The following is a 17,719-nucleotide window of genomic DNA, read 5'->3' as shown; positions in this document are numbered from 1 at the left end:
GGCTCCAATCCCAGTTCCTCCCTCTATGGGGGAAGCACAGTAACCTTTCCCAGCTAGTTTCTGTTTCCAATGGACACTAATACCAAAGGCAGCAGCTGAGTTTGGCCCGGTGTTCTGAGTTTCAGGCCTGCTGCTTCCACCTGAGCACCAAGACCTACAAATCTCAGCACCGAGAGGGTTCACAAACTGGTACAGAGTCCTGGGAATGTTGACCAGCGTAGTTCATTTCTGCTCTAAACTTGAAAGGCACCCTCTCTACTATGCGCTGGTAGGACAGGAAGGAACACTGAGAAAGACGGCAGCCCCTGGAAGAGAAACAAGCCTGCAGGACATAACGAATGTCCACATTGTCAGTTGTTTCTGTTTACGAAACTTCCGCTGCAGACGCTGGGCAGCTCAGTAAGGAGACTGAACAAGACTACCTTTGTGTAAGATCCTTAGCTGACCCGACCTGGGAAGCGCCTTCCGAGTGTTCAACACCTTTCATGAGCACTTGGCTCTTTATATCCTGTACTACGCTTCTGTTTGTGCCACAATGTGTCATTAACAGCATTTGCACAGCTCCTTTAGAATTTAAAAAGGAGTTTCCCACTTTCACATCACATCAGTCTCCTTGGCTAGCCTTCCCTTGGTCTTTACAATAATCTTTTAAAGCTATTACCATGCAGGTAAAGAATAGCAGGCTTAAGAGTGAAGTAACCCTCAAAGTAGGATTTCTGGTACCCCAATCCTCTGCTTTCTTTAGGCGGTAGGATCAAGAGTAGGATCCCAGGATGATTACCTACAATGATGTACCCGAAAACTCTTACATTGATCTGGAAGAATGCTCACCCTCTCTTCCCACACCCTGCCCCTGAGAGTTGGGGGGACAGGGAGTTGCGTGTGTGTGTGTAGGACCTTGGGGTGAAGTCCCATCCTTCGGGCTAAGTGAGGGACTGGCCTGGACCGCAGAGAAGCCGATTGACCGCCCCCGTGTCTCCCCGCCCCGGAAGGCCCGCCCTTGTGCGGAGGCCCCTTGACTCTGGTCCCGCCCCGCCCCGCCCAGGAGGCCCCACCCACCAGAGGCCCTTCCCGCGGCTCCGCCCCTCCTCGGCCCCGCCCCTCAGAGGAGCCCCGCGGCCTCGCCCACCAGAGCCCCGAGGCTCCGCCCCTCATCGGCCCCGCCCACCAGCGGCCCCCGCCCACCCGCGACCCCGCCCCTCCGCGGTCCCCCGACCCCCGTGATCCCGCACGCTAGCCTCCATGTTTTCTCGCGCTGGCCTGGCCGCACTCCCCCAGCTTCTCCGCACTCTACGGCCTGCTCCTGTCGCCGCCATGAGCACTGGCACCTTCGTCGTGTCGCAGCCGCTCAACTACCGCGGCGGGGCCCGCGTGGAGCCGGCGGACGCCTCGGGCACCGAGAAAGCGTTCGAACCAGCCACAGGTAACGGGACGGACGCGGGCGGCGGCGCGGGGGTCGGCGCTGGGCCGCAGAGGTCGGGGGGCAGGGGACAGCTGGTGCGTGGCGTGTGGGCTCGGCGTGGCGCGACAGCGGCCTGACAGAGTCCGCGAAGCCCGGGTGGGGAGTCGTGCCCCTGGTATCGATTCCTTCTGAAAGCCGGGACCGGGTGCGGAGCAGAGGCCTCCGGAAGGACGCGGTGGAGCCCGCTTTTGGGCCCAGAGTAAGGAGGCGCCCAGGTGATGCTAACGAGCGTCGGTGAGGACGGGGTCGCCCCTCCCTGGAGTTAAAGGATTTCTGCTCACGAGTCAGGGTTGGGAAGGGGAGAAACCCCGCTTTCATCCCGCGCTTGCTGTGCGCCCCGCGCTGGGGGGGGCCCTGCGTTTGCTCCGGGAACGGACGAGGAAGAAGAGGGGGTTGGGTTGGGTCGGGTTTGCTGGGTGTCGTGGAGTATTTGTGTGGCCAGAGCATGCAACTTGGACCGCAAGGGGCTGGAGGATTTAGGACGGACAGTCCCACGAAGCCACAGTGCAGGTTTATCAGAGCTGGAAGACGCCCCAGATCCACACTGTCCTCCCTTCCGGAGGAAACAGCCTCGCGGCCCCACCCCCATAATGATCCAAAAGAAAGACAAGGTGCCCCTTCCTTTAATTACCTACCCTGTGTGCCATCCTTAGGCACTGCCTTTTCTAACTGGGTATTCGAATTTGTTACCCACATTGCAGGTTTGTGAAAACTTTCTGGCAAAAACGGAGCCCCAGGAGTTCTCGTGGGAGGGGAGAAGGAACGCTGCCTTGGCACAGTCAGGAGTTGTTGGTAGTCAGTCACAGCCCTGGGACGGGGGTCTGGAAAAAGTGATCATTTCACATTTTGCCCCAGAACACGGATAGGGAATAAGGCTGGAGTAAGAAAAGGAGAGTGCATTTTTTTTTAAAAAAAATATATTTGTGAAAAAAATTTTTTTTGCTGTTAGGGATACCGTTTCCTGATTCTGCTGTTTATTAACCATATTTATCCAGTGTTAATAGTATGAGATAACTTACATAGAACACAGACGGGGGATTTAAGATCAGAGTTCGCAACCCAGGAGACTGAATACTTTCCACTTTGATTTCGCAAGATGCCTGAGATTCTGAAACGTGGTTAAGGAACATTGCAAAAGAATTGCTAGGAAGTTAATGTTAGTAAACCCAGCTGTAGAGGCGGGAAGGGTTCTTAACCTTAAGTTTATGGTCTGTTTGGGGCAAGGGACATGATCTCTAATTCTGTGAAGTGATTGAGAACATTTTTCTAGAGAGAATCCTGCATCTGTTACTGGACTCTTAAAGGGGTCAGTGACCCCCAACTAGAGTTAAGAACTGCTGGTATAGGTGTGGTCACGGAATCAAACCATACTTAGAAACAAGAAGGGGGTCACTGAGAGGGAGTCTAAATACATAAAATGCTTTATCTAAATGTGTGGCAGTGGTGTGAGCTAACACGGTTTTTCCCTGTCTTTACAGGCCGAGTGATAGCTACTTTCACGTGCTCGGGAGAAAAGGAGGTCAATTTGGCTGTTCAAGATGCAAAGGCTGCCTTTCAAATATGGAGGAAAAAATCAGGCATGGAACGTGGTCGAGTCCTCTTGGAGGCCGCCAGGATAATAAGGGTATGTTGTCTTTCCTTCTCTTCCAGAAAAGTTCTCTTGCAGTGCTCTGAGCGCTCTGGTGATGAGTTGCAGTTAGATTTTGGTGCACTGTCAGGTTATGTGAAATCAAAAAGCATTTTTTATGAAATCAAAAAGCGTTTCCACCTGCCCACCGTGGTGTATAAAACAAGCTTTCGTCCAGTGATTTCTGTCTGGATCTTGCCTCTTTGTGACGTTTCCAGTGGTGGATTTTCTTTTCCTTCTTTGTTTGTGTTACAATATAACGCACCCTTGGCAGCTTGCCTCCTTTTCTTTGTAGCTATGTGCACTTTTTCCTCTTTTCTCTGATGACTCTTTAGTCTGCCTTCCTTTTTCAGATTTATTTTCTGCCTTAATTGCCTGGGAAGATTTCACAGATTCATAGATGTTCCCCACTTAAAAAACAAGCCGAGACTCGGGTTGTACAGGAGCTGCTGGAGAGAGGACTTACTCGTTAAGCAGCTGGAGCTCCAGAGTTAAGGGCAACGGTGGTCACCAGGTTCCACGAGGTTCCTTACCCTGGAATGTAAGCACGTGTGTCCAGGAACAGGAAGTGGAAAGCTTTCTCTCTCCACCTGTCTCCAGAGGGCTCTATCTTTAGGGAGACTCTGCCTCCCAAGGCCTTCCCTTTTCCATCAGCTTGTCAATGTCCTGTGCTCAGAAAGGCTGGACCACGCAGAAAGGGCAGAATATTCATGGAGCATTTTCTCCCAGCACAGTCTTTTCCCCTGTTGTTAAAAATGTATTTTTAATTTGATAGACCAAAAGCGATAACTCAAAGCCGATCATTTATTATTTTATCTTTCACTTTTTCCGAGTGCATAAGCATTTAGGGTTGTTGTGTCTTCTTAAGAATTGGCTCCTTTGTCATTATGAAATGACATTTTTTTTATGCTGAATAATTTCTAATATTTTTGGTCTGAAATAGACTCTAATGTTACATTTTTTTCCATTTAATTCCTCCTCCCGTATCCTGTATTATCAAAAATATATTGTTACTTTTCTGTAAAGCTTCTGTAAAGCTCGTGTCCTGGACCTGCCTTAACCAAAATTATTCTGTAACTGACCAGATCCCACCCTCTGACCTCAGCCTACAACCACAGCCCTGTTATTTCCTTTAGTGATTTTTCTAGTGAATCCACATCTGCAGTTCTTTGCCTCTTCCATTTTTTTACTACACAGTCCATTAACTTTTTAAAAGAATTTTAAAATAAGGTAAACACATACAAAGTATTAAACCGGCAAAAGTGAAATGCTGTTGGCAGCTGTGTTAGTACAGGAGTAGGCAGACAGGACGTAATCTTGACAATTGCTGAAAAACCCTGGAATATTTCCTGAGACTAGGAAGTTTTATTCTCTGGAGATATATTTTGTAAACAATGGACAGGCAATTAGCTTTGAGGACTGTTTCAAGGTTTCAACGCTCAGAAAAAATTCAATTTATTGGCTGGCCTTTAGAGATTTTTCCTGTCTTATTCCACCATTCTCTACTCTCCCAAGAAAGGTTATTCCTAAAAGATCATTCCTAAAAGATCCATTCCTAACGGATTATCCAAAACTGTCCCTGACCAAGCCAGTGAGGAGTCCGAGCGGATTTCCAGTGAGAGTGCACACTGACGAGTGAGGGGACCTTACGTCCTGCTCAGGACCTAGCCCCCCTCTGGCATTCTAGAAATGAAGTTCCGGCCACTCGTGGTTGACCAAGCCTTCGGAAGGAAAACTGTTTCGTGGTAATCATATGTAACAACCCAAGACCGAGGGTCGTTTATGAAGAACTGACACTTGTCCTCCTAGGTTCTCACTTTCTAGTGTCTGTGCAACTGAGAAACAAGTTGTTAAAAGATGGTTTTGGTGACTATAGAATCAGGGAAAGAGAAGGTGAATTGTCGGGTTAGAAGACAGTTTAGAACATATTTGAATGTGAACAAATTATCCTTTTGGAAGGAACATTCTGTTCTGTAATTGTGATATTTATGTGGACCTTGCTAACTTCCTCTTTCAGAAGTAAGGTCCTTGGAGACAGAGGCTGAATCTGCACCTTTTTTCTTAGTAATGAGTGGGGTGTGGATGGACCAAAGCACCGCGTGCCTCTGGTCTCATAGAAACCACCTGGCCAGGCGTCACTGTCGGGCTGTCTTTTCTGTGTCCTGTCTTTTCCGAGACCCGTTCTGCGGATAGACGCCCGTGCCATTCTCTGCCGTCCTTTCATCTTGCCGTAGCGCTCAGCCTCACCGCTCAGCAGGTTTAATAAGACACTGCTGCTGCTGTCAGTTGTTTGCCCCCTTTTTTATGTATGTTCAGATATGGACCCTACTGTTTATTTTAAATTGGACCCATAATAGCAAATACTTCTTTCTTACATGTTTAATTCTTTCCTCCTCTTTTTGCTTATTCTTTCATCTTCTTTGGGGAGACAGAAAGCATTATTTAGCTTTTCTTTTCAGGTCCAGTTTCCCAAACCTTTCCGTTCATCCCTGAGCCATCTCGGCATCTTTAAGTTGTATTGGCTACTCTGGAAACAGTAGTCGGAGAGAATTGATGAGTCTGAGCCTGAGAAGATAATGCTGCTTTTCTTTCCCTGTGTGTTTGTAACCTGTTAACTGCCGGTTGTGTGTCTGGCTATTTTGTATAACTTTCCTAAGGTCTGTTCTCTCTTACTGTATACATTCAAATCCATGCACACACGTATGTATATATTTATGCACGTATGCATACATAATATTCACTTCTCAAAACGTTCCTTTTCATACTGAGCTTGAAATGAGGTACAGGTCTTAGATCCATAACAGTTAACTTGACGGGGAGAACAGGGCTGCTGTTCGGCAATAAGCTTTTATCTCTTCCCCGTGTAACACTGCCATTCCTTTGCTTTTCTTTTTAAAGGTGGGAACAGCTCACAGCGGCCCATGCGGGGATTAAACCTGCAGCCTTGGTGTGGTTAGCACCACGCACTAACCAAGTGAGCTAACCGGCCGCCCCCTATTTTCATTTCAATGAGCTGTTTCTGTGGGTAAAAACTGGGCAGTGTAGTCCCGTTTGCGGGCTGACTATGCTGTGGTGATGGGAACAGTCTTCAGTCTCGCCTCCCGTTTTCCCCGCAGGAACGGAAGGATGAGATTGCCACCCTGGAGACCATCAACAACGGCAAGTCCATCTTCGAGGCACGTTTGGACGTCGACACTTCATGGCAGTGCCTGGAGTACTACGCGGGCTTGGCCGGGTCCATGGCCGGTAAGCCCTCGCCCGGCCTCTGTGACCCGCTGACCAGGAGGCAGGGGGCGGAGCCTGGTGTGAACGGGATTGAGACAGGCCTGGTTTAAAACCCTGGGCTTGTCACTCTGCTCTGGGGACCTGAGAAGTGCTTCGTCTTTCCTCAGTTAGACTGCAGAGGCAGGCCCCCGCCCCCCTCCTGGTTATCACGGGCTTAAATGAGATGCCGTGTATGACGACCTCACCTGGTACCTGAGCTCAGGCCACGTTGTGGACAAACCAGTTCCTGCACGAGGCAGAGAGCGTCAGAGTTACTACTTTTACTTACTTAGCAAAAAATGTTCTCTGTTACGAAGTTCACGTCCATTCCCTTGGGTGGTTTAGCAGAGCCTGGGGTTTTGGGGGGCCTCAGACCCTCCTGCGCTGAGTCTCCCCTCACTTCAGTTCGTCTAAATGACCTGAGTGTCCAGTACATTTTAGGGGCCTGTACTAAGTTGGAAGAGCATGGGTTTGAAGGTAGACAGGATTCTTTATGTGAAGAGAATATGCAGACCCGTGTGAGAATGCCGAGAGCGGACGGGAGCGTGGACGTGGGGGCCTGTGTGCGGGGAGGTGCTGGGAGGCGGGTGGAGTGAGCTGAGTGCAGGTGTTGGCGGCGTCTTGGGAAGAGCAGCCCGCATCCTCCTTTGCGCCCGTTGCCCCGTAGGTGAGCACATCCAGCTCCCAGGCGGGTCCTTCGGTTACACCAGGAGGGAGCCGCTGGGCGTGTGCGTGGGCATCGGCGCGTGGAACTACCCCTTTCAGATCGCCTCCTGGAAGTCGGCTCCCGCTTTAGCTTGTGGTGAGAATGAATCGTCCATCCACTGGGAGACTCCGTTCCCCCTGCCACCCTCCTCCCGTCCCTGTCCCCCTCCCCCTCCCCCTCCCTCTCCATGATGGGTGTCAGCTTGCAGGGGGCTGCTGTTCTGCTCCCACCTGTGAGGGACGTAAGGTGCACGTCAGCCTGCAGGTGCAGTGCTGGCCGGGGACGCAGAGCCAAGCGGTTAATGTTTGAGCTCGCTCCTGCCAGCGCACAAGCTCGCTCCCATGAACTCTTCATGTGTCCCCTCACCCCTAGTCCTGTCCTCAGAGGGTCACCCTCCTTAAGAGCCTTTCTGTGTTGTTGGGCTTGCCAGGTAATGCCATGATCTTCAAACCCTCTCCCTTCACGCCTGTGTCTGCGCTGCTGTTGGCTGAGATCTACACTGAGGCTGGGGCGCCTCCCGGCCTCTTCAACGTGGTGCAGGGAGGGGCCGCTACAGGCCAGTTTCTGTGTCAGCATCGCGACGTGGCCAAGGTCTCCTTCACTGGCAGCGTGCCCACTGGCACGAAGGTGAGATAACACCAGTCCAGGTTAACAGGAATGGCATCTAGGTGTGGGCATCAGGCCTACCCAGAGCGTACGGCGGAGGTGTGTCCTCTGATCTTCCCTGGCTCCTTGGGCAGGAGGCTGTGGGTGTTAACCTGGCAGAGGGGAGGGCTGCCCTCAGGTGATCACACCGCAGGCTGGTGTTGGGCCCGGTGGGTACGGAAGTCATCACCTCTGGGTCTGAGGGGCAGGCCCTGGGCTGCCCTTGTGTGCTTTGGTGACTTAACCCACGCACAGCAGCCATGTCAGAATGGAGGGTATTGTCTCAGTGTATTTCAGATTGATGGTTTTGACCTTCATTTGTGCTCTGAGCTCTATCTGCCTGGGCCATAGTAACAGTAATACGCAGTTTCTGCCCATGGCAGTTAAGTGGATTGACGTTGTTTTGAACATGCATTCTCTCTTCAGAATGTCACGCGCAGTCCTGTGGATTCTCTTCCGTGTTCTTGGGAAGAATATTTAAATAGACGGTGGCAGAGTATATTGAGAACAGGCTGTGTAGTTATGGCTTTGAGGTCCAGAGTCTGGTTCCCCCCACGTAATGCATTTCTGTTAAAGTTCCGAGTGCTTTGGTTTTTGTTCCGAAAGATCATGGAGATGTCAGCGAAAGGAATCAAACCTGTTACCTTGGAACTTGGAGGCAAGTCTCCCCTGATCGTCTTCTCAGACTGTGACATGGAGAACGCTGTGAAGGGAGCGCTGATGGCCAACTTCCTCACGCAAGGCGAGGTGCGTGCCTGTCCCTGGGAACGGCTGGAAGGCAGCCTCCGCCCCTTAGCTGCCAGCGCATTGTAGAAAGGCTTGGGTTTGGAAATGATTTCAGACTGACAGAGAAGTGGCCCAGGTAGTACCAAGACTTCCCGGGTGCCAGGTTCTTCACATGCCCACATTGTATCCCGTTTGCTTTATCCTCTGCCTGTCTGTCTGTCCACACATATGCATATTGTTCTGAACTGTTTGAAAGTCGTGGCCATAAGATCCCTAACCTCTGCATTCCTGAGTGTGTCCTAAAAACAAGAGCTTCCTCCTACATGAACACAGAACAAACACTTAGTGAAACCCTCACTCACATTTTGCCATTTGTTTAATGTCCTTTTAGCAAAAGAAAATCATTTTTTTTTCCTGGTCCGAGATCTAATCCAGGAAGAGGCGTTGGGTTTAGCTGTCATGTCTCTTTCATCTCCTTTAATCTGGGACAGTTCTTCAGTCATTCTTATCTTTCGGGACCTTGACATTTTTGAGGAGAACAGGCCATTGATTTGTGGAATGTCCCTCAGTCTGGGTCTGCCTGGTGTTTCCTTTTGATTAAATGTAGATTATACATTTTTGGCAAAAAATAAAACAAAACAGAAAAATGGCCCAAAAGTGAAGGTTTGTCCTTCTCAGCGGAGCGAACTGCATCACTTGCTGCAGGTGGCTCTTCACTGGAGAGTTGCTGTTTCTTGCTTCGTGGTTACCAGGTGTCACGTAGGAGACTGTGAGACTGTCCTGTGTCCTGTCAGACTTGCAGCCCCCAGGTGGAGCACCCTTTTGATTTTTGCTGGAAACAGTTTTTATTATGATGGCCACCAAATGGTGTTTTTCCAACTCTGTTATTACTTCTGCATTTATTTACTTCATTTTCTACTGTAAGAAAGAACTTTTCCTACTCCCCTGTTTCTCATTCATTTATTTACCTCAGCGTGGACCCAAGGATTCTTACTCTGTGGGTTATAACCCATTACTCTCATTATATATTTTGATGCTGGATCATTGCAGGTTCGACGTGTGGGAGCGAGCCCCTTTCTGTGACCTTTTGATGTGTCCTCATTAGTCCTAGAGCGCTTTACTTCCTCGTACACACCTTGTGCTTCCCTGGCTGAGCCCTGCAGTCAGCCATTTATTTCTCTAAGGAGCCCTGGTTCCATTTGGTGGTGAATGTTATTTAGAATCAGATCTGTGAACTGTGAACAAATAAAACTTTTAACTCGAGTTCGTATTTTTTTACAGTTCTTTTTGTCCCTAGCCTGAGGGTGTACTTAACATTCTGTGTTCAAAAGGTAATCGGATCACTTCTTCCTTTGCCCCCTGCTCAACGCTTAGGATATTCATTTTAGGGAACAAGTTCACTGAGTTCTGTTTTATTTAATGTGAGGTTTATTTCCCCCCCATCCTTGCTGATTTGAAAATCTTTTAAATGTTGTAGGTGAACTACCAACATGGTTCTAAATGGCAGAATCTTACAAAAAAGCCACGTGGACACGTCAGTCATCCTGTTCCTTCTGACAGGTTCCCATTCCCTCCTGCTCCCCACCCATTCCTGCCCGGAGGCAGCCGCCTGATCCGTTTCTGACACTTCATTCCCGCGTTTCTTTGTGCACAAGTGAGCAGGGACTTGTGCCTTTCTTACTCCCCTTCGTCCTTATGCACAGAAGTTAGCACAGTAGAGGGACTCTTTTTGCACTTGCTTTGTCATCTAGTACGTCCTGGAAATCACTCTGTTTTATTTCATTAGAACTCTTCTTCATTTTTTTTTTGTTACAGCTGCATAGTATAATTCCTTGTGCAGCTGGTAGAGCTTTTCCAGTTGCTCTGTTGTGTGGGCATTGAGACTGTTTCCAGTGTTTTGTGGTCACAGACAGTACTGCAGGGACTGACCTGGGGTGTGTGCATTTTCATGTCATTGGAGATACGTTTTCAGAGTCAATTCCTAGAAGTGGTAAATGCTTATGTCAATTTCTTGTGGCTATTCTTTGTGGCAAGATATATACAACATAAAATTCACCATTTTAACTACTTCTAAAATTATGGTAAAATGCATATGGCATAAAATTGGCCATGTTAACCTTCTTAAGTATACGGTTCAGTGGTATTAAGTACATTTGCCTTTTTGTGCAACGGTCTCCACCATCCATTTCTAGAACTCTCTTCATCTTGCAAAAGTAAAACTGCCCCCATTAAACACTGACTGCCCTGCCCCCGCGCTCCTTTGTCATAAACTAAACGCCCTGAGCGCTGGGGCCTGTTTTGACTTTCTTCTCTCATCTACTGTCCTGATGGCATTTGAACAGTCTTGAGGTTCCTGTCTGTTGGGCGTCTAAATAGTCATTGTCTGATGTTAGAGACAGACATTGGCCGTGAGGTGACATGCTCTGGGTTTGTACTCGCTCAGGCCCTGAGTTCGTCTCTGTTTTTCCTCAGTCCCTCCCCACTCTTACCCCTTGCTCTGAAATACGCAGCCCGATTACACAGCTGACATGAGGAAATAAAGGTCCCGAGGGTCACGTGGATCTCAGTGGCCTTAGGAAAATGTAAACAAACGCAGAAAGACAGAACTTTTATCTCCCAGGGCAGCTTTTACCGTAGGGCGATGTGTCTGTAGTCACGTGGGGTAATATTTGTAAGTGGAACTGCCTTTAAAAAAAATATGGTGTCTTTCTTAAGTTTAAAGCTGTTGGATTTCCCCCCCTTTTCCTTTGTTCTTCGCGGTTCACCGATAAACGTGTGTTTGTCCTTCAGGTTTGCTGCAATGGCACAAGGGTATTCGTGCAAAAGGAAATTCTTGATAAGTTTACAGAGCAAGTGGTGAAAGAGACCCAAAGGATAAAAATTGGGGATCCCCTGCTGGAAGATACCAGGATGGGTCCCCTCATCAACCGACCACACCTAGAGCGAGTCCTTGGGTTTGTTAAACTGGCAAAGGAGCAGGTGAGACACGCGTGGGGTCAGGACAGGACGGGATAGGGGGTGCCTGGTGCTGTACCACTTGGGGGGGGCGGGGAGGCCTACTCTGCTCTGCTTTGCACTTGGGGGGAGCGACTGAGTCCGCATTTGTTCAGGATGCCCCTCAGGGGCCATGGGGGCTGTGTGCTGACTGTAACATACCGTCCGTGTTTCGCTCGGCAGGGTGCTAGCGTGTTATGCGGAGGAGACTTGCACGTACCTGCAGATGCCAAACTGAAGGGCGGATATTACATGACACCTTGTGTGCTAAGTATGTTGGCTTCTCGTTGGCCTGCAAATGGTTTAAATTGATGAAAAGAATACTTATAAAATATGTGTACAGTGCAAGGCAAGGGTAGCAAACTGTGTCCCCCCACTACCCAGATTCCAGAAGTTCCTGTTACCTGTGTGCCCCTCCCCTGGGACAACCACATGTGTTAGGTCACCGGGAACTTGGAGGGTCCACATCTGTTCTAGAAGCGAGGAGCTCAAAGAAATGAAAGTTCACGTTTGATTAAAAGTTGATTAATGAATTTCATTTCTCAAGAAAGGTGGATAGCAGTGTGTCTGTCTTTAAACTCTAAGTCATCAATGTAATAAAACCAATTTTCAGGTAAATATTTACTTTTAAAAATGATATAACTTAATAATTTTTAGTACCTCCTTTTAGTCTTGAACACCTCCTGGTTTGGACAGTCAAGTGTGTGGTCATACGTCTGTCCTTACTCCCTCCCACACAGAGACCATAGCTCTTTAATACGTATCCTCAGATCGCCACGAGAGGGGGCGTTCCAGTGTGTAGTCGCACTGGCATGTCACATGGAACATTGTTTTTTTCTTTTAAATTTTTTTCTTTTTTTTCCTTTTTTATGGGGGAGTATTGGAGAATAGTGTGTTTCTCCAGGGCCCATCAGCTCCAAGCCAAGTCGCTGTCCTTCAGTCTTAGCTGCAGGGGGCGCAGCCCACCATCCCGTGCGGGAGTTGAACTGGCAACCTTGTTGTTAAGAGCTGGCGCTCTAACCAACTGAGCCATCCAGATGCCCTGGAAATTTTTTAAAGCTGTGTATTTCACTGTTTACTGTGAACAAGACGTTTTCAAGTGTCAGGAATAATAGTCCTTTTACTGACGTTATTTATTATACTATTTGCAGCTAATTGCAGAGATGACATGACGTGTGTGAAAGAAGAGATCTTTGGACCAGTGATGTCCATTTTGTCGTTTGACACTGAAGCTGAGGTTCTGGGAAGAGCCAACGACACCACTTTTGGACTGGCCGCCGGTGTCTTCACCAGGTATGGCGGGTGGGGCACCCTGCCAGCTGTGAGGGTCGAGGGTCGGGGCTGCTGGCTCTGCTTAGATACAGAATCACTCTTACTGCCTCACGGAGTGTGCCCTTGTTGCATTTTCATCAGCATTTTCTGTTTGTTCCAGGTTAAGTCAGCACATAACAAAGGAGCATTTTGTACTTTGCCCTGAATGGCCAGAGAACTCTGCTGTTGAGTTTAAATTGAACTGTAAACTTGGTTGATGAAAGTTCTGTCCTTTTTCATCAATTTATTTAATACAAATATTTAAGGTGCTGATCTGTGTAAAGCATCGGATTAGATACCTGTTGAACACTACATGTCCAGGAATTGATAAACCTGGACTCACATAAATACTGGGCCATATTCAAAACCATGAATGTTAGTAACTTGATAGTAATTCCTCATTGGAATGCCTTGTCGGCGTTCTTTCTGCTGCTGCTTACAAGAGTGTTTCCAGTTTCCAGTGTTGTGAGTAATGTGATTAATATCTTTCTACTTAAAGTTGAAGCACCATAATAACAGTAAAAAGTGACTTCGGAGCAGAATTTCTTAGAAAATTATTGCTTGATTAGTCTGTGGCAGCCGGAGGCGTTCTCTACGATTGCTTACCCCTTGTGTTGTGCTGTTTCTTTGGTGATAAACAGGCTGCACTTTTTGTAGCATTGTGGTGCGGACCGCGGGAAGGAAGACTCTAGTCTCCCTGGAGGACCTGACAGGACCTGCTCTTCGAGCTCAGAAGGAAAGGTTGAGGAGCTAGTGCTGCTTTTTTTTTAATGGACTATTTTTTAGAGTAATTTTAGGTTCACAGCAAAACTGAGAAGAAGGTACAGAGATGCCCCGTCTGCCCCCTGCCCCGACATGTGCACAGTCTCCCCACTATCTCCACCCCCACTGGAGGGAACCTTGGGTAGATGGTGAACCTACACGGACTTGTCATAACCATGCAGAGCACAGAGTTCACATGGGTTCACGCTCGGTGGCGTGCATTCTCTGGGTTTGCACACACGTGTGGACACGGGTCCATCATCGCAGCATCAGACAATCGCTCCAGGCCCTCAGGACTCGCTGGCTGTCGTGAATGGTGCTCCAGTGAGCATCCCTGCAGGAGTCTGTGTGTGGCTACATGTTAGTTAGAACTGGCGGTCTGACTCTTCCTGCTAAGTGGTAGCCAGAGAAACTGAACAGCAGTGCGTTTTGTTCCTTCCCAGGGACATCCAACGTGCTCACAGAGTGGCGGCCGAGCTCCAGGCTGGAGTGTGTTTCATCAACAACTACAACGTCAGCCCAGTGGAGCTGCCCTTCGGTGGCTACAAGAAGTCAGGTGAGGTGCTGAGCGTGGGTGGGCAGCCCTGCCTCTGGGGTGTCGGTCATAGCTCAGTCCCCCCAGACCAGGTTCCTAAGTCTCTGTGTCTGAGTCACCTGGGAAAGCACACGGCTGCTGGTCCTCCCCAGACCCACGCCACAGGGAAGACAGACCAAGCATCTGGATTTGTTTGTTTTGAAGCTCTCCAGAAGGCTCTCACGTGTATGTAGCCTGGCTAACGTACATCTCAGAAAGGTGTGTCTGTGGGTAGTGACATTTTTTCACAGTCTGATGGCTGGAAGAGTAAAACCGTTCCTCCAGAGGTCGGCCCCCGCAGGGTTCATTGTCCACTGCAGAGTTTTTAGATCTGGTTACGTAAAGCGTCTCTAAAGTAATGTCTCAGAAAACAGATGCTCATTTGTCGTCTTTATTATGCCAAATTAATAAACATCCCTTAATGGAAGGTTTAACAATCAATTGTTGTCATTGTCATTGCACCAGGTGGCATATGGGAACTTTCCCTCAGCCACTGCCCATTCGTTTCATTTCCTCAGTAATCAGTCAGACATGTCACCGTATCACAGCAGAACTGGAAGTCTCGTATGTCAGGGAGGTTGGACGCATCAGGAATAGAGCGGCTACTCCGAGGGCCTCCCTTTGGAGTTTGTTGCCTCACATGTTCACTTGACTTCCCACACTCTTCTTAGGGAAGTTGGTTTGGACTTTGTAGAGGCATCGTTCTAAGAGTCTGAGCCCTGGTCTCCTGGCAGATACTTAACGGCCCTCACAGGGGTTGGCAAACACAAGCCTCATGAATGCTGATGACACTGGCTGTTAATTTGACACTTCTACTTGGTGTTTAGTCTTCTCCTGGCATCCCATAATCACAGCCCCCTGATCTTCCTCGTCCCTGTGGGTGCCCAGGGGGCTGCACACACAGACCCAGGTGCAGAGTGGGAACCGGGGTGCTGTTTTGTTAGTACATTGGTGCTGGGAGAAGTTTGTTTGGAATCTGCAGCTTGGCCTCCATGGGGCCTCCTAGGCCAGCTTTCCCTTCCCCAAATTTGTCTTTATGGGTCAGTGTCCAGGGGCACGCCTCCACAGGCTGAGAGAAACAGAAAAATGGTCAGATGTGCACAGCAGCCCCCGGCCTAACACGTGCAGCCAGCTCTGTGCTCAGGATCTGGAAAGGCACAACAGATAGAGCCAGGGCCTTGTGTATGTCCCCTTTGAAGGGTGCCCCCTAGAGACATCCTTTTGGGGGACTGGGCCTTGCCCTTGGGGGGCAGAGCCTACCTATGTCTGGGGCCGGGTGACAGAAAAGGCCAAGCAGGGGATGCTGTCCCCTTCACACGGAACCTCACCCACTGGCAGTTGAGCAACGTCTGGGACGCCAGAGTCCACCTGAGTGGGCGGGGTGTAAACAGTATGGTGCGCTTACAGATTCAGTGTAAGAAAAGGCTAATAAACCTCTGGTGCAGAATTAAGTGTCAAAGGCATCAGATCAATAGTTGTAGAGGTTTTGCTTTGACGCTTACGGAGAAAGGCTGACCGTTTGCAGACCTGAACCCGGAACAGTAGGTGCGGGAGGGGAAGATTCGTACTGTTCAGCAAGGAGACCTGGCTCTTTCCCTGTCCCCACCCGCACCGGCCAGGGAGGGACTTCCCCACACCGAGCTCCACAGCTGATACGTGCATTTGGGGCCTTTATCTCAAAGTTTGTTTCTGTGTTCTCCCTGTGGATAGGAAGTGCCTATCTCTCTGAAGGTCACTGTGACCTTTTAGACCATGGCGGTGATGGCTCATCGTCATCCCTTGTTTTCCTTTCAGGGTTTGGCAGAGAGAATGGCCGTGTGACAATTGAGTATTATTCACAACTAAAGACTGTGTGCGTAGAGATGGGTGATGTGGAATCTGTGTTTTAAAAACGTGCCGTGAACCCTGTCGACGTGGCCAGACTGCGGAGTGATGGAGATGGCCCTTGACAAGTGGTGCCTGGCCCACCATTTAAAACCAGGATTTGGTCATTTCGGAGAAGACAGTGGTCCAGCCTTACTCTTCGTCGCTCAGCATCTTCTGATGAAAATGTGCATAAGTGCCTTTAGATACCAATCAAGAAAGCTGTGATTTTCCTCAAAGCAGATTTCAGCGTGTCTTCAGAACGAGCCAGTAACACACGTCTCGGGAAGGACGACGGGGACCAGGATTGTGCTTCGTCCGTCCCCGATGGGCGCACGGCCTGGCTCACTCTCTAGCTTACTTTAAAGAACGTGTTCCTTGCCAGGTCCTGGTGGGCTCAGTGGAGATGGTTTCTGCCTGGGGACCGTGTTTAAGCTGCAGCCCCCTGTCACTCCATTGAGAAAGCTGACAGGATGGACGGACAGCGCGTTCGATAACTGGGCAGGTCTGTCCGTGTGAAGGTGAAGCCGCCAGAGAAAGCCCTGTTTCCCCCCGGGGCTGCAGGAGAGGAACGGTCTCCAGAGCTTGCTGTTTGTGGTACAGTTCCCTGTTCTATGTACCACTTACTTGTATGCCATTCAGTACACGGGAATTAAATAAATCACACTGTTCATCTTTGGTTCACGTGTTTACACTAAACACCTCAGGGTTACACAGGACACGGTGGGGCCGAGCGTCTGACCTCTGCAGTCAGTGCGTGCGGTGGCCGTAGTTGCTGTAACGGACTATTGATGGCCCTTGTGCACTTCCAGGCCCCTCCAGCTTCCACACCTTGATAGGTGGTGCCTGTCCCCGGAGTGTCAGCTCTCGGTGGCTTCTCAGACTGTCGGGTCCTCACCCTGCCCTTCTCTTCCTTTCAGGGGAGTGGTTCGTATCTAATAGCTGTAGTAGTCAGGGTTTTCCAGAGAAACAACCAGTACCATGTTATCTTTCGATGTGTGTAAGAGATTTATCATGGGAATGGGCTCACGTGATTGTGGAGGCCGAGAAGGCCCACCATCTGCCGTCCGCAGGCTGGAGACCCAGGAGCGCTGGGGTGTCCAGAGGCCTGAGAACGGGGAGCAGACGGCGCGAGCCTGAGGCCTCAGCCCAGAACCAGGAGCGCGCACGTCAGGGCGGAAGATGGGTGTGCAGCCCTGCCTGCCCTTTGCTGTCTGGGCCCTGAGCACAGAGACGCTGCCCGCCCACACTGCGGAGGGCCCTCTGCTTTACTCTGCTCGCCAGGTCAAATGCTCATCTCTTCTGGCCACACCTCCCAGACACCCAGCAATAATGTTGCATCAGCCATCTGGGCATCGCACAGCCCAGTCAAGTTGACACAGAAAATGCACCATCACAACCGCTGTCCTGGTGTCAGGGAAGGGGTGAGTCGAGTGATGTATTACGATGGGCAAACACGGTGGTTGTAGAGGATGGGACCGATCGGATCAGCCCGTCTCTGTGTCTGTTTGCACAAACGGCACATGTGACCCAGAGCAAGGCCAGCAGAACGGGGACCCCGTGTGACTTACACAGTTGGAGCTGCCTGCCGGGGAGGAGACCAGTGTCTGGTGAAAAAACAGCAGGGGAGGGACCCGACATTGGAACACTCACTGTTCTGCTGCATTTCATCCCCACACTAAGCACGAGAAAGGTATTTTCAGGTGAAGGAACAGATTTGGGGAAGGCTTGGGCGGGTCACCCAGGTACGTGGGACTCTGCCTCGTGCATTCTGCTACCCTCCCC

The 17,719-nt window shown here is 49.8% G+C and overlaps 1 protein-coding gene across 1 annotated transcript; it reads left to right on the top strand.

Moving 5' to 3' along the window:
• Positions 1–1,190: 1,190 nt before the first annotated feature.
• On the top strand, positions 1,191–16,613 carry ALDH9A1 (aldehyde dehydrogenase 9 family member A1). Its single transcript, XM_074322279.2, has 11 exons — positions 1,191–1,423; positions 2,941–3,086; positions 6,206–6,335; positions 7,021–7,155; positions 7,490–7,686; positions 8,311–8,451; positions 11,221–11,409; positions 11,608–11,695; positions 12,576–12,717; positions 13,941–14,053; positions 15,866–16,613. The coding sequence occupies exons 1-11, from the start codon at positions 1,243–1,245 to the stop codon at positions 15,958–15,960; spliced, it is 1,557 nt and encodes a 518-aa protein (XP_074178380.1). The 5' UTR covers positions 1,191–1,242; the 3' UTR covers positions 15,961–16,613.
• Positions 16,614–17,719: the final 1,106 nt, after the last annotated feature.

This window comes from Rhinolophus sinicus, chromosome 11, assembly GCF_057876585.1.
Source record: "Rhinolophus sinicus isolate RSI-liver-muscle chromosome 11, RSI-T2T, whole genome shotgun sequence".
Classification (NCBI taxonomy): domain Eukaryota; kingdom Metazoa; phylum Chordata; class Mammalia; order Chiroptera; family Rhinolophidae; genus Rhinolophus; species Rhinolophus sinicus.
The sequence above is the reverse complement of the archived record's forward strand: the minus strand, read 5'-3'. Positions and strand labels throughout refer to the sequence as shown.

Bases quoted from the DNA above. Each gene is read 5' to 3' on its own strand.
- ALDH9A1 (XM_074322279.2), top strand. From the start codon at position 1,243: ATGTTTTCTCGCGCTGGCCTGGCCGCACTCCCCCAGCTTCTCCGCACT. The intron at 8,452-11,220 runs GTGCGTGCCTGT...TTTGTCCTTCAG, and splicing joins ACTTCCTCACGCAAGGCGAG to GTTTGCTGCAATGGCACAAG. The intron at 11,696-12,575 runs GTATGTTGGCTT...TACTATTTGCAG, and splicing joins CATGACACCTTGTGTGCTAA to CTAATTGCAGAGATGACATG.